A 26,789-nucleotide genomic window follows, 5' to 3' on the forward strand; every position below is an offset into this window, starting at 1 on the left:
TTCAGATGAAATCATAAATACACAATAAGCAATGATGATCACCAGAGAGTATAAATAAAAAAGTAAATATTTTAAAGAATTGATTATTTAAAGCAACAAGAAAAACAGTATGCAGATCTTAACAAATATAAAAGTAAAAATTTGACAACAGCAAAAATAGGGAATGAATAAACAGTTCAACATTTGAAATTTTGGGGCTATGGTTAAAAAAGAGAGAAAAAGTACTAATTCATTATAGACTATATAAGTAAGGGATGCATTTTGTAATTTAATGATATCAAATATAAAACTAAATAAAAAAGATAAAATGGGATATTAACAAGTACATGAATAATGCAAAAAAATAAGAAAAGAGAAATAAAGGGACAAATAACAGATAACACTAGTAGAAAACAAATAGCAAGATTATATTTAAGCTTAAAGGCTAAACATTTAAATTATAGACAGATTGTATACATTGTTAAAGAACAAAAAAAAAACATCTAGAAAGTGTTTAGAAAAGAAAACTGTAAATATAAAGACACTGATATGTTGAAAGAGGATAGAATTATGTATCATGTAAACACTAAATAAAGAAAGATGGTATAGCTATACTAATATTCAGACAGTAGGTATCAAGAGACATAAAAAGTAATAAAATGGACAAACCCACAGAGAAATGGGAACATCTACAAATGGATGTAGAGGTTTTAATACACTCCTTGATGTAACAAGCAGACAAAAAGTCATTAAGGATACAGAAGATTTGAACATTACTAATCAATTTGTCATTATTAACATAAATAGAACACTACATGCAATAACTGCTGAATTCACATTATTTTCAAGTGCACATGGAACATTCTCCAAACTAGATTATATTTGTGAGCTATACAATGTGTCTCAAATTTTGAGAAAATTGAAAAATTACAGAGTATGCTCTCTAACCACATAGTATTTAAATTAAAAGCAATAACAGAAATAGAATTGGAAAATTGACTATATTTTTTGTAAAAATAATTCATGGGCCAACGAAGTAATTTCAAGAAATTTAGAAAATACTTTGAACTATTTGATGATTAAAATACAACAGAGCTAAAATTGTGCATTGCTTGAAATTGTGGGATGCACCAATTCACTACATAACATGATTGTATGGTTTTTTATGTATATTTTGGAAACAAAAGATACTGAAAATCAATGGTTGAAAATTCCTTCTCGGAAAGGAAGAAAATAAATAAGAGAAGCAATTTAAACAAAAAAGAGTATAAAGAAGGAAATTACAAGGGTAAAAGCAGAAGTTAAAGAAATAGAAAAAAGACAAAGGAGAAAACTAGTGGACTAAAAATTGGTTTTGTGAAAATAGTAACAAAATCGTTAATGCCCTAATAATGTTGGTCAATACAAAAAGAGAGAAAACACAAAATGCCAATACCAAGAATAATAGAGGGAGCATCCTTTCAGACCTTTATAACATTAAAAAGATAAGAGGATATTATAATCAATTTTATGCCAATAGATTTGAAAATTTAGATGATGTGATAGTTTGATGCTGTATATACATGCATTTTCTTAAATTTACTTAAGAATTTATTAAGAATTTTAAAACATGTTCTTAAATTTAATCAATTCCTGTGGGTATGGGCCCATATGGGCCCACTGTAAGTAAGACTTTTGATGAGGCTACTTCAGTTAAGGTATGACCCATGTCATTCAGGATGGATCTTAATCTTATTACTAGAATCCTTTACAAGAGAATAAAATTCAGACAAAGAGAAAGTCAAAGAGGGAACTGCCAGAAGCTGAAAGTCAACTGAACCTGGAAGAGAAGTGGGAGGCCACCATGTGAATTGCCATGTGACAGAGGAGTCAAGGAACCTTGGCTGCTAGTCTTTGGGAAGAAAGCATCATCTTTATTTGGACATTTTCTAGGCCACAAAACTGAAGGCTAATAAATTCCCACCGTTCAAGCTGAACCATTTCATGTTTTTTGCTTTGAACAGTCTAGGAAACTAAAACAAATGGAATCAACAAATTCCTTTAGAAATTCAACTTATGAAAAGTGACAAGAAGAAATGGAAAATTCAAGTAATGTTGTCTATGATAAAGAAATGTATTCTCCAATTTTATAGACTAGCCAGTATGACTGAATGCTATAATCTTCTGGCAAGATTATAGTATTAAGAAAATTATAGGTTAATTCTTCTCGTGACCATAGATTTTAAGAAATCTGACACCATATTAGCAAATTGAACACATCATTTTAAGAGAATAACAGTACATGACCAAGTGGAAGTTACTCTAGAAATGCAAGGATGGTTTAATATTCAAAAGTTAATCAATACAGCTCACCATTATAACTGAAAGATAGGAGATAAATTATATAAATGTCTCCAGAGGTGCATAAAAAACACTTGATAAAATATAACTTTTTAACTAGAAAAGGAGACTTTATTATCCTGTAAGAAAACTAAAAAATAATATTAAAAAACTACACCAAATGTTATATATAATTATGAATTTTTGGAAGCTTTTCACTTGTAATGAAATAAAGATGCCTGCTCATACTACTGCTATTCTACATTATAATGGCAGACATAGCAAGTGCAATAAAAGAAAAAAAAAGGATTAAGAATTGTATGGGAACAAAGAAAACTGTCATTATTCACAAGTAACATTATTGTATATGGAAAGAATCCAAAAGAATCTACAAACAAGTACAGGGGCAGTGCCTAGTGAATGGATGGACCATTGTGACAGCCCCTTGATATTGACGACTGTACTTATGAACCTTTTCTTTTGAAATTGAAACTTAGCATAGTATTATATGTTGCCTAAGAGTTACCTCCTGAGAGCCTCCTTGTTGCTCAAATGTTGCCTCTCTCTAAGCCAAACTCAGCATATAAATGTAATACTTCCCCCTGGTGTGGGACATAACTTCTGGTGATAAGCCTCCCTGTCACCAAAGGATTATTATCAAGTGCCAGCTAGCAGTGCCCCTGGAAAAAGACCTTGACCAAAAAGGGGAAATGGTAAATATAAAAGAGTTTTTATAGCTAAGAGATTTCAAAGTGAGTTGGGAGGTCTATCAAGAGCTCACTCTTACGCATGTCTCAGGAGTATCTCATTGACTCCCACAGTAAATATTGCTGCAAATAATAGGCTGCTGATGGCTCTAAAGACATCCAGACACTGTAATATAGGAAGGGCAGAGAGCTCAGGAGTTTGGTGCCCTGCCAGTGGGCTCTAATTTGGAATTTATGCTCCCCAGTGTGACAGAGTTGGACTCAATTGTAGTTTCCCTACACATGGCTTTTCTGCCTCTTCTATTTGAATGTATAGTTACTACTAAACTTCATAGGTGTTATGTCCAAGAGACTTATATTTTCTGAATGTCCATATGCCAGTTGGGCCCTGAATCTCAACGGAGTTGTATAGCACCTACTCTCCAGTTCATTGGATTTATGCAGGTCAATTAAAAAAAAAGGAGATGATGATGATGGAGAACGCCCATCTCAAGGAACAGAGAGATTCTGCAACTGCAATCAAGATAGTCCCATCCATCTGCCCCATAGAATCTAAGCCCCCTCTCAATTAGAGGCAGCATAGCCATCACCATCCCAGAATTCTCAGTATTGAGGAATGAACAATGGACTAGAGTAGACTTACTGTTATTCTACTGTAGACTTATTGTTATTCTAGCAAGGGAGGAACTTTTATCATTGATGTGGAGGTTCTGAGGGGAGGGAGAGAGAAAAACAGGGGTAATATTGGGGCATTTTTGGAACACTAGAATTATCCTGAATGAGGCTGAAATGATGGCTCCAGGCCATGATACATTTTGTCTTAACTTTAAAAATTGTGTGGGAAGAGTGTAAACTATAAGGTAAACTATAATCCAGGCTTAGTGGAAAAGCTCCAATATGTGTTCATGAATTGTAAAAAATGTACCACACTAATGAAGGATGTTGTTAACGTGGGAAAGTATGGGAGGGATATGCGCATGTGGGAATCCTTTATATTTTTAATGTAACATTTATGTAATCTAAACTATTTTTTTTTAAATAAAAAAGAATTTAAAAAATTTTTTTAAAGAATCAATGAATGTAGAAAGGATACAGGTAAATATACAAAACCAATTGTATTTCAATATACCACCAATAAACTAATAGAAAATAAATGTTTTAAAATTATATTATTTAAAATAGCATTTAAAACATCAAATACTTAGGAACAAATCTAAGCAAATTATGTATGGGTCTCTACAGTGAAAACTCTAAAATTTTATTGAGCAAAATTAAAGAAGACCTAAATAAATAAAAATAAAGAGATATGCTTTGTTCATGGATTCAAAGTCATAGTATTGTTAAGATGTATATTATTCCTAAATTGATTTATTAAGTCAAGGAAATTCTGAGCAAAATTCTGGCAGGTTGGCTTGGGAAATTAATTAATTTGTATGAAAATATAAAGGGCCAAGAATAGACAATGCCATACCTAGGAAGAGCAAAGCCGAGGACTTGCACTATCAGACATCAAGACTTACATGGTAAAGCCACAGTCATTAAACAAGAGCGAATGGTGAGGATTGAATCATGAACCCCACAAAAGACATGCTCAAATCTTAATCCACCTTCCTGTGGGTGTGAACCCATCTGTAAGTAGGACCTTTTGAAGATATTATTAAACCGTGGTTATGTTGAATCAGGGCGGGCCTTAATCTACATGACAGAAGGCCTTAGATGAAATTTAGACGCACTCAGTAGAAGCCAGAAATCAGAAGAATCCGGAAGTCAGAGAAAACCACAGAAGAGACCATGTGACAGAGGCAGAGATGCAAGTCCAAGCACCCCAAGTGTTGCAGCAAGACAGGCCCAGAACATAGAGACTCCTGGAGCAAGCAGGTCATGCGAGCATCCTTGCTTTTGGGCTTCTAGACTTCCAAACTGTGAGTCAATAAATTTTTGTTGTTTAAGCCAACTCATTGTGTGGCATTTGTTATAGCTGATTTGGCATATCAAGACAGTGAATAAAGAGATCCGTGGAATAGAGGACAGGTATATAAACATATTTAGTCATGACAAAGCGACACTACAACTTGGAGAGGAAATGATAGTCCCTTCAATAAATGATTCTGGGTGTATATATGTGTATGTGTGCATATATATATATGAGAGACAGAATTCTAAGGTGGTCCCTCATGACTCCCACCTGCTGATATCCAAGCCATTGTAAATTCCCCTCCTCTTGAATGTGGGTGTGATCTATAATTTGCTTTTTTTGGAGGAACCAGGGCTGGAGATTGGACCCCCAGGATCTTGTATGTGGGAAGCTGGCACTACACTGAGCCACATCAGCTCTCCTGAGTTGTTTTTGTTTTTGTTTTTTTTAATTTGTTTTGCTTGTTCATTTTCGTTTTTTCTAGGCAGCACCGGGAACTGAACCCAGGACCACCCATGTGGGAGGCAGGTGCTCAACTGCTTGAACCACATCCACTCCCCTGTAACTTGCTTTTAATCAATAGACTATGGCAAAGGTGAAGGAATTTTGAAGATGTAATTAAGTCTCTAATCAGTTTATTTTAAGTTAATAAATGTGAAATTATCCTGGTTGGGCCTCACCTAATTAAGAGCACTTTTACAATAAGATCTAGAGGTGGGAGACAGCAGAAAGTTCCTTTCTCCCTTTCTGGCTTTTAAGGAAAAAGCTGCTATGAGTTCTGCAATTACAAAGAAATGAATTCTGCTAAATTCACATGAGCTAGGAAAAGGACTCTGACCCTCAAATGAGGTCCTAGCCCCAGCTAACATGTTAATTGCAGCGTTCCAAGATCCTGAGTGAAGGACCCAGCTAATCCATAGCCAGGCTCCTGACCCGAAGAAACTGTGAAACAAAACTGTGTTTTAAGCTGCTGTTGTGATTTGTTATGCAGCAAAAAAATAGAAAGCTAATACAAATATCTTTAACTCATACCACACCAAAAAATCCATAATCACAGATGAAGTATAAAAAAAATTAGAATATATTTATAACCCTAGGGTCGGTTTAAGATTTCTTAAACAGGACACACATGAAAAAAACAATAACTGTAAGGAAAAAATAAGTTGTACTATACCACAGTTATGAATTCTGCTCATCAAAAGGTTTTGTTAATAGAGTAGAAAGGCAAGCAGAGTGTAAAATGCATTCACAATGCCTATATATGACAAAGATTTCATAGCCAGAATATAAAAGAAACTTTACAAATCAAGTGCAAACAAAAGCAAACTCCCACTTGGAAACAAAAATAGGCAAAAAAACTTAATCAGGTACATTTAAAGAGTGAATATCTGAATGACCTAATGTATCTGAAGAGATGCTCAATCTGATTTCTCATCAGAGAAATGCAAAACAATGTTATACAGTACTACTAGGTACTCACCCAAATTCCTTAAATTAAACAGACAATTGCCATAATCTAGAGAGATATCATGGAAGCCTGGTCTAGAAGATGATCAGGGGGCTTAAAACTGTGGATAGGTTGAGAAGATGCTTAGGAGATAAAAGTAGTAGAGATAGGGTGATAAATTGGATGTGATAGGTAAAAGAGATGGTGGAATCCATTATCTGGCCAAGTGCGGTCTCTTTAATGCAAAAGATTTTAAAGACCCAGCAGGAGAAACCTGGGCATATGGCAACCTTGGGGATTCAAGATAAGTCTGGTACAGTTACATCAGAGAGTACGTATCTATTAAAGAGTCAAAATTTTTCTTTGACAGCCTTACCCTGAAATACCAATCTTTGAGGCTTTAATGGAATATTTACTAAAGAGATTTTCATAAAAGTAAGTGAACATTAATTTTATGTATTCTGCTATCTTGTTTATGTATATAATCTTGCTTTTTAAAACATGTATGTGCATATTTACACTCACACACATATCTATTTCTCTCCATTATATATTCCACTGCATTATCAAATAGTCTGATTTCACTTGTCAATAGCTCTCCCTCGACCTACATCAAGCTGTTGACAGTTCCCATCAGTTTACCCACATGAAAATCCTTTCTCAGAGGTTTAACTACCTATTGAGGCTACAGCACATTTAGTGCGTGTGGGCCCTAATTCAAACCCCTTAAGTACATCTGCAGGAAAACTCTTGAAGCTAAAATCAACACAAAATCAACACAGCTGAGTCAAAAAGAAATATATATTTAAATGCCTCAAGGCCAGCATATATTTTGTCTTTACTGTTCAGATTGGAAATCTCAGTAAAGAGGAATATTATATTAGTAAAGGAACATGGTCATAGAAATTTGGAGTTAAAAGAACCCCAGAGAATAAGTAAAGCAACCTTCTCACTGAACAATTAAGGAGATTGGGGCCTAGAAAGCCAAAGGATCTGCTGAAGTCACAAAATGAGGTAGGGGCAATACCAAATTGTAAATCTAGAGTCCATCTAGGAATCCTCAGAACAGATTGTCTTGTCGCTATGCTAAAGAGAAGGTTTTCAAGGAGTTTTACTGGATATTTCCACTAGTATTTAATGAAACTATCTTTTGTAATGAGTTCTGTTTTGTGAGAAGAATCAGAATCTTTCTTTTTGTATCAAATATCCTGAGGTTTTCAGGGAGCATCTGAGTTTAACTAGGCTGGCTGGAATCTCTTGTGTTGATTAAGTTTCCTTTATGTGTATTTTGTCTCAGGGTCAGTAGCTTCTCATGTCTTCATAATACTGACTGAGGCATATGTGCTGTGCCAGGAATTTCTAACTACTTGAATTGCATTCATTGCTGCTAAAAGAAGAAGTATATACGTAGAAGCTTCCGTTTTACTGGATCAAGGATGTGTGCTAAGGCTGTGAGGCTGTCTAAAATCAGAAAAAAATCACCATCTATCCTCCTTCTGGGAATCAATCACACTGTTATTTTGTATTCACTGTCACACCATTCCCAAATCAGTTCCTTTTTCTCTGTATCATTTGAGATGCTTTCTACTATAAGCAGAAGAATATACAATTAAAATGGCTTATACTATAGGAAAAAAGTGTCTCTCCTTGTTGGAGTTCAAAGGGAGGTAACTGCAGGATTGGTTCACCAGTACAAATACTGTCTTCAAGGACCAAGCCTTGTGCATTTTTTCACTCTGCCTTCCTCAGCATATTGACTTGGTCTTTCCTGCCTTTGTGGTTCTAATAATTCCATCCATTGTTTCTGCTGCCTCTCACAGATGAGGACTGTGTCCTTGCATGTTAAGTAATTTTTATGTTCTGTAGCTTTGCAGATTTTGGAGTCTGGGCTTAATGTGGAGATCCCCAGAAACCATTTGCATTTGCTTCTTTGAGATACATTAATGGTTCAAACAATCTGAAACCACATAAAACTAATATTTTGCTTGCTTTTTGAGGACCACACATGTAATATAAGTTCTGACTGGAAATCCATGTGAATAAATATCTAAGAATAGAAATCCAAGTGGATGAAATCCTGAGGGGAGGAATTCTCAGAGAAGCTTTTTTCCCCCTTTCACTTTATAAATTTTCCTCAATATGGGCAAGTCCCCCTACTCATTTCCTCTTATTCTTCCTCCACATTGCACTCTCAAAAATAGACTATAAGTCATGGAGATCAGCTGCATACCGATACTTGCATACTCCTCTGAAATTCCCTTACTTTCCCAATACATTTTAAATGATTTTTTAAAATCTAGCATTTTTTAAAGTATACTATATTGGGAGAGATTTCTCTGAACATCTAGTTCACCATATTGCCAGATTCAGAAAGCTTTTTATCTTGTTTTATATCTTTCTTTCCTCCTCCTTCTGTCCCTCCTTCCCTTCTTTCTTTCTTTTCTTTCTTTTCTCTTTACCTCTCTCTCTCCTTTCCTCCCTCTCTTTTTCTTTCTTTTTAGAAGCTGATCCCTACATACAAATAATAGCTATTTGTTATCAGGCAATTGTTTCCAGGTGGTATTATATGAGAAATAAATCAACATCTGAATGTTCTTTAAAATGCACCATGATTTCCAAGTGTTCTTTCCTGAATAAATTTGAGAACCACTGGGTCATTACAGTGATAGAAATAATAGTAAAAGGAGAGAGAAGTGATAGAAATAACAGTAAAAGGGGAGAGAAGCTGCTGTAATTATTAGATTTAGTAATGAAGAAGCAATAGATCAAACAAACAATGGAAAAGATTAGAGCGCAGAAATAAATACAAATATATTTAAGAATTAGTAAGTGATAAATGTGACATTTTATGCCACTGGGGAAGAAAATTTTTTCCTTGTTTGCCTATTTTCTCAGAATCATTTTGTATGGGCAACTAAATGCTAGATCATTATTTTGCTCCCTACATCAAAATAAATTACAAATAAATTTAAAATATAAGCACAGAAATTACAGCATAGAAATACCAGAAAAATTCAATAGTAGTAAAAGTATTGGAACTGAGAATACTTTTTAAATGGGATGCAAAACCAAGAACCAACAAAGTAAATTTGAAAAAATTAATGATTTAAGAATGCAAAATGTATGAATGGCAATAATACTACAAATCAATAAATATGGAAATAAAAAACTGCAATAATTGTTTATATACGTGATGGATAAAGAACAGATTTTAATATATAACAAATTCTTGCACACTTCCAGTACAAACCATGACAGAGTCATTGTATCAAAACTATTCTTCCATAATCAACTATAAACCTTGACAAAATATATAATACAACTGCTTTCTGGAATTCATCAGAATATAGCACAGGGATATAAGGGAAGGCAACACATGAAGTGATCTCTATATTTACCATGGCTTTCTCCCTGAGGTTTTCTCTAAGAGCAGAGAATCCCAAGAAGAGAGCAGCAGAGTCACTAGGCAGACAAGATAGAGGTTAGAGCTGGAAATAGTAAGATGGTTGGGATTTGGGGTCAGGATACTTCAGAAGAGAAGCTATAGAAAGGAAATCCCTAAAATCCATGTGAGGTTTCCTTTGGTTCCTTGGTCAAATCCCAAGTGGGTGTATTCACTGAATGAAACTCTAAAATCCTAGTAGAAGAGAACTGCTTCTGAGTTAAAACTGAATAGTGGTAAGAGCACAGTGTTGGGAAGAGGTTTAAGCTTCAGCCTAGCCACAATGGAAAGACACTGGAGGACGCCCCCAGCATTTATTTGCAACCCTGGAAAGGTCAAGTCTAGGAGTGAGAACAATGCTGTAATAGTAAAGAGTATGTCTCAGGACTGGGCAAAACTGAAATATACCCACTCTCTGGCATCCCAAAACAAAGGCTCAGTAGGAGCACAATGATCCAACAACAATATTACTGCCTGGCAGAATAAAATTCAACACTCTCTAGGGGAGATAACATAATCCAGAGTCTCCAAAATGTATTAATCATAATATCCAGCATACAAATAATAATTACTAGATATGTGAAGAAATAGGAAATCAAGAGGTAAAACAAACAATAGAAGCAGACTTAGAAATAATTTGCATATTAAAGTTAGGGAATTAGCCTTTAAAATAAATATAATTAATTAATTTTAAAGTCAAAAGGGGAAAAAGATAAAATAGAGGAAAAGTATCACATTTCAAGGGAGAATGAGAATCTTTTTTTAAAAAAAGAATCAAATAGACAAGAATTCATTGGGGGGATTTAATCTACAGACTGTTCACAGCAAATGACACGATTAATGAATGAACTCAAAGGCAGATCAAGAAAAATAGCCAAAATGAAGCACAAAGATTTAAAAGGGAAAAGGATATGAGTTAATCCTCACCCAAATTTCTAATGTGAAATTCAGAGTACTGAAAGCAGAGGATAAAGAAAATGGGACAAAATTTATATCTGAAGAAATAATATCCAAGGGTTTTCCAAATCTAATGAAACATAGCTACCCTCAGATGTAAGAAACTAAATGAATACCAATCAGAATAAGTAAAAAGAAAACCACATTTAGGCATATAATAGATAAACTGCTGTACACTGAAGATAAAGAGAGAAATCTTTAAAGCAAACAGAAAAAAAGACATTATCTTCAGGGAACAATTAAATTGATGGATAATTTCTCAATAGTAAGACAATTTACAATGAAAAAAATGTAACTAAATTTAGAATTCTAGTCAGTAAAAATATCTAACAAAATGAAAGTAAAATGAAGATCTCCCAAACAAAGACTAAGAAAATTTGCCACAGTAGATCTACAGAATAAGAACTACTTTAAAAATTTCTTTAGGATGAAGGGAAATTATCCCAGATGGAAGCTTAGAGGTTTAAGAAGGAATGAATAGCACTACAAAGAACAAATTCAAAAAACTGTAGACTGCTTAAAGCAACAATAAATATAACAATGCTTTGGGAGTTTATAATATATGTATAAATAAGATATATGACAAGAATAGCAAAAATGGCAGGAGAAGGTTAGTTAAATGTTGCTCAAAACCATTACATCCTAGAGAAATACAAATTAAAAGCACTGTAAGAAACCTTACACAATCATCAGAATGGCTAAAATGTAAAAAGCTGATAATATCACATGTTGACAAAGATATGGTATATAAAGCAACAGGAACACTTAGTTGCCAACAGAAGTATAAATTGGTTCAAACATTAGTTTGCAGTGTCTATTAAAGTTAAACAAGAACCTACACTATCATTCAGCAATTCTATTCCTTGGTATAAACTCAGGAGGAAATTATTTAAAAAATGATAAAACTGTACACTGAAAGATAGTATGCTTTACAGTATATGTTATACCTAAATTAAGAAAAAAGTATTGTTAATGTACAAAAGAATTCCAAGAAATTGATAAAATTCCAATAACCCAATAGAAAATTAGGCAAAATATATGAAGGCAGTGAAAAAACAAATGGCTTATAAGCATATGAAAATATGTTGAACTTCCATCATAAAGTTAAAATTAAAATATCAATATGACTCTTAAGTCCATTTGAATTGGTTATTACACTTACAACCAAGATTCCTGAAAAATAAATTTTGAAAAGAATGCCAAGGCATGATTATATGTGATAATGCTCACTTCAGTATTGTTTGTAATAGTAAAAGTTTGAAAAGACCTAAATGTTCATCAGTCGTGAACTGTTTTAAAAAGAATTACTGTACTTTGATATAAGGGAATACTAAGCAGCCATTAAAATAATGAAATATAAATTCGAGTTGATATGGAAATATCACCATGATATATTCAAGGAAAGGGGTAATTTCAAAACATCAAGCAGGGTATGATACCACTCGTATAAAACTTTTAGAAGACGTGATGTAATATTAACAGACATGTGGGGGAGAATAGGAACTAAGAGCTGGGAGTAAAAGGAAACTTTCACTTTTGATTTTATATTTCTGTGGACAGTTTGGTATTTAACCTGTGCATTTCTTATATTTACATTTTAAATTAAAAGGCAGGAGAACATTTCTGGTTGGTATCTCAAATTTTGGTAAAATTTCAAATTGCTAAAAACCTTAGGGACAAAATATATGTTCATAAATCACTATTATTCAAGATTTCTTTATATATATTTTTTTATTGAACTATATCATTCATACATGAGGATGCCTGCTCTTTTTAAAAACATAGCTGAGTTGCTGCAATTGAAAGGTAACAGATTATTAACTTATATAGATCATGAGAAGAAGTTAAAATACAGAAATTTCTAAACCAGGTTGTATTTAATAAAAGTAGAATACAAGGAAAGTGGATTTGGCTCAACAGATAGAGTGTCAGTCTACCACATGGAGGTCCAGGGTTCAAACCCAGGGCCTCCTGACCCATATGGTGAGCTGGCTCATGCGCAGTGCTGATGCCACGCAGGGGTGTCCCCCACGTAGGGGAGTTCCATGCACTAGGAGTGCACCCTGTAAGGAGAGCTGCCCAGAGCAAAAAAAATGTGCAGCCTGCCCAGGAGTGGCGCCACACACACGGATTGCTGACACAGCAAGATGATGCAACGAAAAGAGACACAGATTCCTGGTGCCACTGACAAGAATACAAGTGGACACAGAAGAACACACAGCAAATGGACACAGAGAGCAGACAACTGGGGCGGGGGGAAGGGGAGAAAAATAAAAAATAAATCTTTAAATTAAAAAAAGTGTAGAATATAAAATACCTTGGAGTTCAAAGATCCTCTTTTACAACATTGCTCCCCTAACAGTTTAGTCCCAGAGAAAAAAGTTAATTGGAGGAAACTAACAGGAACATTTTAAGTCAGAATTATGCATTTGGTTGCAGATTGAGCTTATTCCTGCTCAGAGGCCTCAGTGTGTTCCTCGAAGTTTTCAACCATTAACAGCCCCAAACAACTGCTTTCCTCATACCCACCCCTGGCATCTCGGGGTGTTCCCACTCAGTTCTGTGGCCAGGCGGCAGCTTGTTTCTTTTGTCTTTTTTTTTTTTTTGAGCGGAATTTGCCCTTTGTTAGGAATGATTCAGGAGGGACATAGGGTCTCATGGCAGTGAAGAAGTCCTCATAAAGCTGCTTGGCCTTGGGACATGCGCTCAGGATACTTTCTGCAGAGGTCGCTGTCAGCAGCTGCTGGCACAGACCATGCACCAGGCTTCCACTATACAGTTGGCTTAAATCTGGCTCTGGGAGAGGCCTGGACAGCAGCTGATTGAGGTACAGCCCCATCTGGAGACAGCACTGCCACTGACAGAAGACATGCGCCGTGTCCAGCTCCACTCTCCATTGGGCCGTTTCTGCTCCTTCACTCTGTGGAACTCTTCATATAGCATCTCAGCACCATTGCCCCACAGTTCTTTATGAGGGCTGTTGACTATGGCATGCAGGGGCCCCATCAGCCTCCCCAGCAGCAAGGCTTGTAGATGATGCAGCTTTGCCTTGGCCTCTGTGTGCTGCAACCAGTAGCAGCTTACAGCAGTAGTCAACTTCAGGGAAGTAGGGACTGGGTCCAGGAGAGCCTGTTTCACCTTCAGGGTTTCTAACAGAAGCATCTGCCACTTTACTGAGGAAAGCTTGGCCAATTTGCTTAGGTCAGAGTGATCCTTGGGCAGTTCTACTGCATCGGTGATGGAGGTTGGGATATTTTTATTAACCCTCTCCATTTCACTGAAAGCTAGAGGCTGAGGCAATGCACTCCAGGGTACGTCTTCCAGGTGGGGGTCAGCATTCAAAAGCAGCCCATAGATGGTCTGCCCGATGGGCTGGGCGATTCTGTCAGTGTTAGGCTGCTGCATGTTTTCCACCTGTGTGTGAAGACTGGCACCAAAGCATCGCTGAGGAAAGGAGGCAGCTGGCCTCTGGCCAGAGCTACCAGGACCCATTCAGGCAGGCCCAGGTTCAAAGCATCTGGGCAGACATAGGTCCCAGACTGGAAGAAGTCCTGCAGCTTTGCCTGGGACCACTGGTATTCCTCATGGAACAGCAGAGAAGTTCCTTAACACTGTCTCGATCCTTTTTTGGGAGATGATTAAGAACATTATCTAGCGCTTCTGAGGGGTCAGCAAACTGAGACAACCAGTTCAGAAGCCCAGAACTTGGTGGTGTCTCCTTCCCTTGGCACTGGTACCTCCAAGAGGAAGGCGTACTTTACTTAAGAATGTCTCCATGAAAGGCAGATTGATACGGTCATTTCCACAGAGCACTGCAAAGAGAGGTAGGAGAGCCTTGTTCATATTGCTGAAGTGATGGCAGAATGCATCAAGAGAAAAACACCTGGCAGGGATATAGTAGTCTCATGTGTCCTTCACAGCATTCACATTTCTCCACGGAAAGCCATTCAGTGGGCAAAACCCAGCTTTCAGGTCAAAAATCCAAAATCACTATCTGAAGATATTATGGGCCAATTCCAATGATTAGCAAGTGTCATAATGTCTCGATCTGTTTCTGAAAAGCACTAGACAAAACATACTTATAACCTGGTCAAAACCTGTATAGGGAAGCGGACTTGGCCCAGTGGTTAGGGCGTCTGTCTACCACATGGGAGGTCCGAGGTTCAAACCCCGGGTCTCCTTGACCCGTGTGCAGCTGGCCCATGTACAGTGCTGATGCGCGCAAGGAGTGCCCTGCCACGCAGGGGTGTCCCCTCATAGGGGAGCCCCATGGGCAAGGAGCGTGCCCCATAAGGAGAGCCGCCAGGGCAAAAGAAAGTGCAGTGTGCCCGAGAATGGCACCACACACACGGAGAGCTGACACAACAAGATGACACAACAAAAAGAAACACAGATTCCCGGTGCCACTGATAAGGATAGGAGCGGTCACAAAAGAACACACAGGGAGCAGACAACTGGGAGGAGAGGGGGGGAAAGAAATAAATTTTAAAAATAAATAAATAAATAAATAAACCTGTATAAACACTTCCCTTAGGAGTAAGGGACACACATACCCAGCCCCACTGGCAGAAAGGGAATGAGCCATCTGGATCTTCTCTCAAGCTCGATCCTTTTATCTGAAATGTCACATCCTCCATCTAATACAACATATGGACGTATGTTACAAGCAAACAGCGATTCAAAGAATTTCTGTACAATGTCTGTAAAGGAATCATAGTCCCCTCCATATCGTAGCTCTAAGTTTGAATTGAAGTAAAGCCGGGGGAAAGGAGCATAGCCATCTATGATAATTTTTGTGTCCCGCAACTTCAAATCAGTGAAGAACTCATTACTTCTATCTTTCACAAAATTCATGAGTTCTCGGACACCCATGATAACAGTCTGAAGAACTGCCTGTATCTTCCGGCAACACAGACAGCTGAGTGCTTTTTCATTCTCTTCTGCTTTCCGTGTGCATATATTACAAGGCACAAATACAATGATTTCAGGGGGGTTGACTTTTGGAAAGTGGTAGAGGCTGCTGCTGACTCTGAATGAATCCAAGTCCATTACTGACCCACCTACTTCTAGACTTGCTTTTAATACGGAGTTACTCACCACTTTACAACACAGAGGATTTGTTTTGTAGGGTCAAAATAAAACTTTCAAACTTTAAAAAATGGTGTCTTTATCAAACTCATAAACCAGAAAGCATTGGACTTCGGTTATGGATCTAGTTTTTCTTTTTTATTATCAGGATCATCTGGGAACTCTTTCAAGCCTTGGTCTTGTGGGGTCCGCTTAATTGGCATAGTTTTGGGGAGGAAAACTGCTCCATGCCTCCAAGAACCCAACTCACTGGTTTCACTCGACCAGGGACTCTTCAAATCTTGTCTTTGCATATGTGGCAATACCATCGCTCCCTTCTCCATCCTGTTAGCCACAGGATCGGTTTTATGGCTCTCTCCTTTGCCTCGGGCACCAACGTCTCAGCTAGCACTGTTATCGAGCCTGTCTCTATTTTAAAATTCATGGCCTTTTGTCAACTAGGAATGTTCGCACTTTTATTTTTTAAAATATTGCATTAAAATCTATATATCTTGATTACGGAGTGCTTTTTTGACGTCTTACTTTCTGCTCGAACCCACCTCACCCTAGCCCGGGCCTTGCCTCTGTAGCACCTTACCCTGTTAGTATGTTTTCTATACCAGTTTGTCTAGGAAAGGCGCTTGCGCGCAGAAATGGTGTCTACTCATCCTAGAACAAGGAGGGCAACCTTCTACAGGGGAGTTGTTCAAAAGGGGAGAGGCATGGAAGGCTTGGCGGAGGGCCTCCACGTCGCGCCCGGCCTCACAGCCCGCCTCGCGGCGCAGCAGCTGCTCCTCCCGCTGCCCCCACGTGCGGCGCCCGCCCCGCGTCCCCCCCGCGCCCGGCGCCTGGGGCGCTGCGAAGGCCGCGCGGGAAAGGCCGCTCGGGTCCAGAGCCGTTCCCGCGTCGCCCGCGCCTTTCTCAAGATTTCTTAAGGAACTAAAAGGGCAAACTAAAGAGCGCTTGATGATGAAAATGAGTACTCTTCCATGACAAGTGGCTAAAGTGCAGCCGCAGAAATTTGTTGTGGGATGATCTCTTAAGTACCATAGAGGGTAACTGTAAAAGAAGGAACGTGAGTGTAAATATTTTTTCAGACCTCTTCCAAATAAAAAGTATTGTTTGTGAAATCTTTATGATAGTCAAAGGCTAACAATGGTAAAAAAATTGATAACTATTTACATAATCTACAAGGATTATTTCCTTTTTTAAATTCTTTTCTTCCCCCCAAACCCTTGTGTCAAGAACTGACCTTCAGTAGAGCGCAGTGAGGGAGCTGCTCTGCTACATGTGAAACCCTGACCCAGAAGCAGGTCCTCTAGGAGTGGCTTGGGACCAGGCGCCCCAGGAACATGCAGTGCGTGATAGGTGAGGGGGTGACTCCCTTTCCCGCTGCATCCCATTTCCCAGGGCTCTCTGCACCAGACCCGTCCAGACCGGAGGCGGGAGCACTGCACTTGTGGGGATGATGCACAGCGGGATCGGGGAGACCGGCCACCAGAAGCTCCATGGAGCTGCTGTATCGTTCCCCCTGGGCAGGATTCTGACTTAGAGGCGTTCGATCATGTTCCCACAGATAGTAGCATCGCTGCTTTGGCTCCTCAGCCAAGCACACACACCAAATGTCTGAACCTGGGGTTCCTCTTGTACTAGCAGGATTACCATGGCAACAACACTTCAGTAGGATAACGCTAACCTGTCTTATGATGGTCTAAACCCAGCTCACGTTTCCTATTAGGGGGTGAACAATCCAACCCTTGCTGAATTTTGCTTCACAATGATAGGAAGAGCAGACATGGAAGGATCAAAAATCAATGTTGCTATGAACGCTTGGCTGCCACCAGCCAGGTATCCCTGTGGTAACTTTTCTGACACCTCCTGCTTAAAATCCAAAAGGTCAGAAGGAGTGTGAGGCCCCACTTTCATGGTCTGTATTGGTACTGAAAATCAAGATCAAGTGAGCTTTTGCCCTTCTACTCCATGGGAGGTTTCTGTCCCCCCTGAGTTCACCTTAGGACACCTGCGTTACAGTTTGACAGGCATCTCACCCTATTTCTTTATATTTTCAAATATTTGCTGAAAGTGGAGGTTGTACAATGGATAAAATAATCTTAAAATAACTTAAATTCATGACAATTCTATTTGGACATTCTATCTCTCAAAATTCTGACAATGATGATTATTCATAATGGTAAAAAGGATGGAAATATTCAGTCATAATTTACACAGTTTTCTCTATAACTTCAGGGACATAAAAGAGAATTAAATCATGTAGAACAATTAATGATACACATCTTGGCACTTATGTCTAGAATATTTATTAATACACTAACTGTAACTAAAGAGAAAGTGTTAACTGCAGGCCAAACACTTCATGACAAGTTTAAAAGGTAACAATACCACAATGTAAGTATAATTTTTCACTACAAAATTATTTATCTGCCGAATTCTTTCTCAGTACCAGGTATTTTGAATGAACAGTATTATTTAAAATATCCTGTCAAAGAGCCACATAAAATTAAATTTAAATTTGTGTCTCTTAAGTAAAGTTAATTTTGAAAAATAGGCATCTTCAGCAGCTTTCTAAAATAACAATTGGTTGGTAAACTTCATATAAAAATAACACAGTCAATATAAAAATACATGGAAATCATTTCTTGATGCTCATACAAATACATGTAACTATGTCAGTTCTAATACACCCTTTTGTATTTTCAGTTGCTCCCCCAACACTTTTGCTAGCTACAGGAGTGCTTTAATGTTTTAAACTAGTTCAAGAAAGAGTAAAATTATTAAATTGTCTAGTTTCCCTTTATAGATAGCTCTTTTCATTTTTTGTTAGCTATGTTTGATTTTTTAAAATCACATGCAGTTCACTTTAATGGCAATAGAGTGGACAATATTAATTTTGCAATTTTACAATTTGAGACTGTTTCTCAAATTACCATCAGCATGTCTCTTGAAAGATGAAAAGTAGAACAATTATCTTTTAAAGACTTCAGGTGGTCTTTTTTTCAACCCAGTGTACAGAACTTTGTGATTGTGGCATGTCTGGATCCATTCAGCATGTTGACTAACTCCACATGTGAGCCCAGTATGCACAGCAATTCTCTACAACTCTCACAGCCTATTCTGTATTCCGTGGCAACCAAAGTAGCTTTGGAATCTGCTACCAATTTGTGGAGAAAGTTTATCTGCCTTCCACTTTTGAGCATCAATATGGATATTCCTAAAGGATTGTGACCATATGTTTGATATTTGAAAAGAAGCAGTTGGTTTAATTGAAAAAGGATGAGAGAGGATAGAAGAATGTCATGTTTAGGATCATAGGACCTTATACTGGGTCCAGGCTCTCCCACAGGTTTGGGAAATTTGTGCATATCCTTTGACTATTGAGCACTCTTTAAAAATAAAAGAATATGTTTTCATTCCTCTTGTCAAAATGAGGCTCTCACTAATTGGGAACATAGGGCTCCAACAGAAGGACCCTATTCTTAGTGATAAGTGTGTCTCAGTCTTTTTTCTTCATCTTTGTTCTTGGGGTTTTAAGCTAGGAAACCTAAAATCACAGTAACCCTGTCAAATGATTTACCTTTAAACAATCTGTTTAAACATGAAACCATAGTTCATATTATTAATTACTGAATTTCTTTTCTTTGAGATTTAGAGAAACTGATTAATAGCTTTCACTGTAATTTAAGCCCTTGAGATGAAAATTCAAAATTCCAGATTTAATTTTTAAAATACAAAACTGATATATCAGCTCCTCCCTCTTTCAAGTTTTTACAAAAATTCTGGGAAGAAATGGAGAGTATCTGACTGTTCTAAAGTGTAAAATAGTCTAAATTTTCCTTACATTTTATAAAAATATTCACTAATGGCAAAGGCTTTTCATAAGAACCCTATAAAATATTAATATGTATAGTGAAATGAACATTCAAATGAGAAAATTAGAGCCCAAGCCTACTGACAATAAATAGCCTCAAAAATCTATATATACTGTAGACAAAGCTATACCAATTCAGCCTCCCCATGAAAAAGTCACTAGGATTTCATTTTTGAAGTGGCATCTTTTAAAAATGGAAGCTGTATCCAGTTGGCATCAATAATCTCAGGTTAATAGACTATCACTAAATTCCTCTGACCTAGACCTGCAGCAATGCAGTGGTCTGGGATTTCTGAATTTCATCAGGTATACACCGCATGGCATATCATTGGCCTAATTGGTACATCTATTGGTTTCTGTTTCCTCTTCTTCTGGGTTCTAGACCACAGAAGAATGTTGACTCTCACTGCTCAAGCTAGATGGCTAATTTCCAGTTACATGCAAAGTGAGCAAATTTATTATTTTTTTAAGATTTAAAAAAAAATTTCCCATTTTTGCCCCGCCTCCCCACCCCCCCCCCCCCCTTGCCATTGTCTGCTCTGTCCATTCACTGTGTGTTCTTTGTGTGCTTGCATTCTTGTCAGCAGCACCGGGAATCTGTGTCTCAGTTTGTCACGTCATCTTGCTGTGTCAGCTCTGTGTGTGCAGCGCCACTCCTGGGCAGGCTGCACATTTTTTGCGTAGGGCAGCTCTCCATATGGGGTGCACTCCTTGCGCGTGGGGCTCCCTTATGTGGGGGACACCCCTGCATGGCATGGCACTCCTTATGCGCATCAGCACTGCGCGTTGGCCAGCTCACCACAGGGGTCAGGAGGTCCCGGGTTTGAAACCTGAACTTCCCATGTGATAGGTGATGCTCTATCAGTTGAGCCAAAACTACTTCCCTAAAATTTAATTTTCTATCTCATCTATACTATACCCTCAATTAAACATTTATATTCTATGAGAAAGTGTTAAAAATGGAAATGGCCAATTTTACTAAAAGTTGATACAGGTAATACTTTATTTCATGTTACTGAATCTCTAAACCAATCCAAAATCTTCTCCTTTTTTTTTTTTTTTTAATTTATTTATTTATTTCTCTCCCCTCTCCCCCCTCTCCCGGTTGTCTGTTCTGTGTCTATTTGCTGCAACTTCTTTGTCCGCTTCTATCCTTATCAGCAGCACCGGGAATCTGTGTTTCTTTTTGTTGCGTCATCTTGTTGTGTCAGCTCTCCGTGTGTGCAGCGCCATTCCTGGGCAGGCTGCACTTTCTTTCACGCTGGGCGGCTCTCCTTACGGGGCACACTCCTTGTGCGTGGGGCACACTCCTTGCGCGTGGGGCACACTCCTTGCACGTGGGGCTCCCCTATGCAGAGGACACCCCTACGTGGGGCGGCACCCTTGCGCGCATCAGCACTGCGCGTGGGCCAGTTGCAAATGGGTCAAGGAGGCCCGGGGTTTGAACTGTGGATCTCCCATGTGGTAGACGGACACCCTAACCACTGGGCCAAGTCCGCCGCCCTCCAATTATCTTTGAATAGAACTAAGCCTTCCATACCACAGTAATTTTCAGTGAGTTGGTTTGGTCCCTCTACCTTTTTCTTGTAGAAAGTTATCAGTTGAGTCCATGAGATCCTGCTATATCTCAACAGTACTTATGACATGAAACAGTTTTGATTTTTGAGTTGCAAATGCTCATGAAGTATGAAAAGATATCTTTCAACTAGGGTCTGAAATCATTGCCATTGTTTAGAACTACTCTTATCATATGCCCTCAAATGGAATAGAGATGAGGTGTAAGACTTATTTGGGATAACAGTAAAATCCACAGCATCCTCTCTCACTCTAAATATGCAACTCTGGTGACGTTTAGCAACTGCAGGCACATTTTTGAGCACTAAACTATTTATTTTTGACAGTTAAAATTTGAAATTCTTTCTTCTGGCTGTTGAAAATATATTTCTGCACAGTTTTTAGTTTATTGTCCAAAATGCTGTTATTGCATTTTCTTATCACACCAAAAGCTGGGGTAAAAGCATTTAACTTCTGCATTAATTTTAAGTCTTTAAGAGCAACGATGAGATCTAATTCTCACTTAATTTTTCATCAAGCATCTTTCTACTTAAATTTTATTTGATTACAAACCAGCTTGTTAAAAATTAAGGACAATATACGGTATTGATTGAGACACAATCAGTGACAATTTAAAAAGTATGGGTTTAAATCTGAACTTTGGTTCCATTACCCACTAACTCTGTGACCCTGGACAAGTTATTTAATATCCTAATCTTTAAAAGGGATATAATAGTAGTATATATTTCATACAATTATTGTAATATTGAGTTAAAGTTTGTAAAGTCTTAGCACAGATGTTGGTGTAAATATAGATAGAATGCTCAATAAAATAGAAAAAAGAAGAGTGTCTATGGATGTGGGTATGTGGGAAGACAATGACTTCAGAGATATACAGACATTTGGCAGCATAACTGTAGCAAAAACTGAGCATTTAAACATCTTTTATAGACGAGAATAAGTATGTTTTCAAAAGTACTTGTGTCATCAAAATAGTTGCTATGGATGTTGACATTTTAAGAGGTGGTTTAATTTTATGGTACATATCTTAGATTTGATGTGTAATGATTGGTTTAATTATCACAGGTACATCTCCTCAGACCAGGGCTAAATCCTCTATCTTCAATGGGTAGAGTGCTTACTGCACAGTAAGTCCTCAAGGCAAGTTTGCCGAATTGAAATAACTCCAAATCACAGTCCGTTAGCACAAATACAAACACATCGCATACTTGTAAAAGTGCACAAGGATACGTTTTAGGCATATAATGTGTGAGTGTGTAAATTAGTGTAAACCAAAGACAACTCAAAGACAATACTCCTGTATTGACAATTCCAGCTCACAAGACTTAATTTGAAGTCTTCTATCAAATGTAGACATAATCCAGATTAGCTCTGTCTGCACAGATCTAATGTTCACAAAACACAACTGGAGCCCTTTCCCATTGTGGAAAACTCAAAATCAATCATTAGATGAATGTTTTCGCACATTTTTCTCTATATTACAGATGCCATTTATTTTGGAACAATCATTTTCAAATTCAACTCTTGACAGTTTTCTTTTCTCTCTCTTATCCACAACTAATGAGATATATTACACTTCCTATGATTCATTATGACATAAAGCTAAAAGCGTTCTTAAGTGAAATTAGGCAGTCAGGTCACACATCTTGTTTTCCATTATCTTCTGAGTCTGAGTGGAACAAGCCTGAAATTGAGGCATGTAAGATACAAAAGCCTTCTTAACAGAACTTCCTAAATTGAAATTATTTTCTACAAAGTGTGAGCAACTATCCTGAAGAATCCTGATGTCAGTGAATAAATTGTGGGGTGGGAATGGGCACAAAACTCTTGACTCTTCAGTCAAAAATATATCACTTTCTCTTTTTTTGATTGAGGTAACCCCTAAATAATAGATAGACCTTTCATCATTATCTTCTTCAGGGAAATTTCCCTCCAGTTTCAAAAGTTCATCAAATCCCTCTGATAAGGTAAGGCTTGGTGATTTTATGTTGGGATGCTGATCTGATAGAATAAAAAATGCCTGCGTCTCTATCTCCCAAGAGCTATTGGAGGAAAAATTCTTCAATAGAGAATTTTTGCTAGAGAAGCACTTGCTTACTGAGCTATTTAAAAGCCCTTGCTCTTCAGCAATTTCACCTGATACAGAGTTGCTGACAAGTGTGGCATATTTAACAGAAGGCTGTCTCTGGCTTCCATTCTCACAGGTTATCTTGGTGCTTTCTGCCTCAGAGAAGTTGGTACTGTTGCAAAGGCCACTAGTACAAACAGAACCTTTTTGCAGATCTGCAGTTGTCAAAAGCACAGAAACCATAGTTGTTGACGTCATCTCATCTTTATTTTTCCATGACATATCAACACTGATATCTTCTGAAATGGTTTCAGGCTCCAAAAGAAGAGGACCAAATGTCACTGATTCTGTATGCTTGGTAAAAAGATGCTCAAATGTTTCTGGCTAAAAGAAAAGACACATTTTAAAGTTCAATTACATTGAAATTCTTGTTTTACTATGGCCTGTTTGAAGTAAGGAACTGTGTAGGAGTTAATATAAGGGAAATAAGTCAACCACAAATTAACTAATCTGAGAGTGAAACAGATATTTCAAAAATCATAGCAAAGAGGCAGTATAAGATAGTGTTTAAAACTGGAACAGGACAGCTTAAGTCCTTCCAATTCTATGACCATGGGCAATACATTAACCTCCCTGCCTTTCAGTTTTATCGTCTGTAAAAACATTCAACACCTACCTCACAGCCTTGTTATATATAGTCTGAAAGGGCTCAATTCTCAATAAACAGTAATATTGTAATTGGGAAGTGCTATCATCTGAAGAATCCCTAATATTTCATAGCAAGTTCAATGTTCAGAAACTGGACATTTAAACCTCTAAATAAAAAGCAGATTGAAATAAATTCAAATTAGCAAATAACTTGTCAAAGATAGTTAAAATAACCATTTCATGACATAAGATGTGACATGAAGGTAAAATAATTATAACTGGTTGTTAAGAATGAATCTGACCTACATTATACTGAGAATCTGCTTGAGACTGTTTGAAACTATCTGAAAAATAGAACTTCTACTCATTTGTTGAAAAAAAGTGATGTTGAAAGAAATGATCAAAGACTTGTAAATTACTATTTGTTAAAAATAATTTCATAAAAATCCATTCTATGGGACACGTGGAGTGAAGCAAATGAAGACAAATAACACAAGACAAATGCACATTATATATTTTTTATAGTAATGGCACTTATATCATAACAGAAATTCTGCCAAACAGCTACAAACAAATAATCTGTGTGTAAAAAGCTCAACTCATACAACTGTAAACACATTGAAAAGATGCAAAATAAAAAATACTGTGGATACATTACATTGAAAAATTAAATGTACTAAATGAAATGCTACAGAAAATGTGTTCAATATCTATATCATACATTAATATATAATTGAACTTTTGAATTTTACAAATCTTAAACTAATAGAATGAATTCAGATTTATTGCCTGAAGTAACAGTACAACCTACTATTCTTCATAATGGCAAATGTATTACAGATAAGATTACAATTAATTGAGCACAGTTTTGAACTCTAAATGAAATATATTAGTGATTAGAATCACAAAACAATAAATATATCAAATAATGGAATAGACATATAGATATTAAAAAGATAAGCACTGTGTTAATACAACTTTTTCTGTCACTTTATGAGCAATTTATGGAGAGAAAATTGTTTCTTTTTCTATTTTCTTTCTGAAAAATCTATGTTAGTTTTATAATTTCCTTCAAATATTTATTTTGGTTTTTTCTTAAGGTTTCTACCATATAGGCATTGAACAGTCATAAAATGTAAATGAATATAGAAATTAAGATGACCAAATAAATGAATTATATACCATTGATATGAAAACAAAAATTACATACAAATAGTTCATAGCATGCAGTGAAGTTCTCATGTGTTCTTCAAGTGATGTGTTTGATGTATTTCATGCTTTCTAAAACTTCCTAATTGGTAGCTTATTAGTTGAAACCAAATAAGGTACAAGTCATCAAATGAATTCAGTGGACAATTTCACTAATAATAATAAATCACATACCCATATTTTACTGTAATATATTTTATCATGAGTCATAAACTTTTATTAAAAGTATGTTCATTAAAAATAATCTAATTTTAGCTGTGGCACATATAAATATGCATTCAGCCTGTGGGAATTAAAGAATATCCTTTCATAATTTCACACTTAGATTTTACATTCCAAAACATGTTGATAGTCAATGAATGGGGAAAAGGACACAATCTTTCCATTTTCTAGTTTTGCTTTCTCTTTTGAAATTATGAGTAAAATCCAAACACATGTGGTCCATATATATGCTAAAGTAAAATATTATTTGGGTTCATCAAACAGAGGTTTGGGTTTGGCTTGAATGTGACCAACACAGTTTATTTAGTATACTAAATTCATAGGGTAAATAGATGGTCTTTTCCCAGGGAGAAAAGTCTTGTCCTCACCATGAACTATTTCTAAAAGCTTCAAAGAGTTTCCCTTTCTTGCATCACTGCCCACTTCCTTGCCTGCCAAAAGTCTTGGGTGGTTCAGTAAAAATAATTTAGAATTAGGCAAGAGTTTCACAAGGAGAGTTGGTTGGAGACTGACGATCTTTTCTCCTCTGGTCAATCTGACCTAGACAATGTAAGGTCATCCTGATATGAACTGTAAATTCCACAGGCCTGTGACCAGCACAAACCACAACTTCTGGCTTTCTTTGAACTGAAATGAAAGTTGGTATGTTCAAGGCTATTGAACATTTAGATTTCCAGGCTGACCAAAGCTAGATATAGATAAAAGCTACAAGACAATCAATTTATAGGCTAAAGTGTCTCTAATAGAATATAAGACTGAAGAATTTGGACATCAAATCATAAATCAAAAGTCCCACTGCAGAGTATCATGTGTGTTGTCCAAGTATCTCTCTGGTGCTTACAGTCACTGCATTTGAAAGCTGGGTGTCAGCATTTGCAGCTTTGTAACAATTCTTATCTATGATATACTTTATGATATCTAACAAATACATGATGACAGCAACAGTCATAACATTTTTTAATGTTTATGACCAAATGAACAATAAATCCCAAGTCACAAAATTCTGAACACTAATCTTTTACTTAAGTGATCTGAAAATTAATTATATATCCAAACTGAACTGAACACAGACCTTTATCTTGACCCCAAATTTACACCTGTACGTTAAGTTCTAAATCAACATAATCCCACCATATTCTCAATAATTCATCCAAAATTATTTTTTAGATTTGCTCCCCTTCTTCAAAATGTAAAAATCTTCTAATACTCTATGGAATGTTGGGAAGTTGGTATATTGGGTTCATCTGCAGTGATCATGATTAGACTTCAAAGAATGTCCGTTCTCTGTTTAAATAAAATAAAACAAAATAAGAAAGCAAAAAACAAAAGACTTCAAACATATTTTCTG

General features: G+C 36.8%; 2 protein-coding genes and 1 pseudogene across 5 annotated transcripts in view; all 3 read right to left on the reverse strand.

Moving 5' to 3' along the window:
• Positions 1-12,977: 12,977 nt before the first annotated feature.
• On the reverse strand, positions 12,978-15,693 carry LOC101434083 (single-strand DNA endonuclease ASTE1-like; annotated as a pseudogene).
• Positions 15,694-22,779: 7,086 nt separating this feature from the next.
• On the reverse strand, positions 22,780-26,372 carry LOC131279746 (leptin receptor-like). Its single transcript, XM_058303427.2, has 2 exons — positions 26,283-26,372; positions 22,780-23,746 (listed from the first exon to the last, which is right to left on the reverse strand). Exons 1-2 carry the CDS (start codon positions 26,370-26,372, stop codon positions 22,919-22,921), a joined length of 918 nt encoding a protein of 305 aa, XP_058159410.2. The 3' UTR covers positions 22,780-22,918.
• Positions 24,513-26,789, reverse strand: part of LOC101411077 (leptin receptor) — a 115,890-nt gene continuing 113,613 nt past the window's right edge. For all 4 annotated transcript variants that reach the window (XR_009187187.2, XM_058303424.2, XM_058303425.2 and 1 more), the window contains one exon: positions 24,513-26,725. Coding sequence is in view for 3 of the 4 variants with exons in the window: in XM_058303424.2 (XP_058159407.1) it covers positions 26,708-26,725 (18 nt within the window). In the remaining variant the exon portion in view is untranslated. The remainder of the gene's footprint in view (positions 26,726-26,789) is intronic.

Source organism: Dasypus novemcinctus, chromosome 9 (genome assembly GCF_030445035.2).
Source record: "Dasypus novemcinctus isolate mDasNov1 chromosome 9, mDasNov1.1.hap2, whole genome shotgun sequence".
In the NCBI taxonomy this organism is placed as follows: Eukaryota; Metazoa; Chordata; class Mammalia; order Cingulata; family Dasypodidae; genus Dasypus; species Dasypus novemcinctus.

Excerpts from the sequence above, each read along its gene's own strand:
- LOC131279746 (XM_058303427.2), bottom strand. The coding sequence starts at position 26,372 with ATGTATTTGTTAGATATCATAAAGTATATCATAGATAAGAATTGTTAC. Across the intron at positions 23,747-26,282 it reads AGCTTTCAAATGCAGTGACT|CCAGAAACATTTGAGCATCT; the intron begins GTAAGCACCAGA and ends CTTTTCTTTTAG.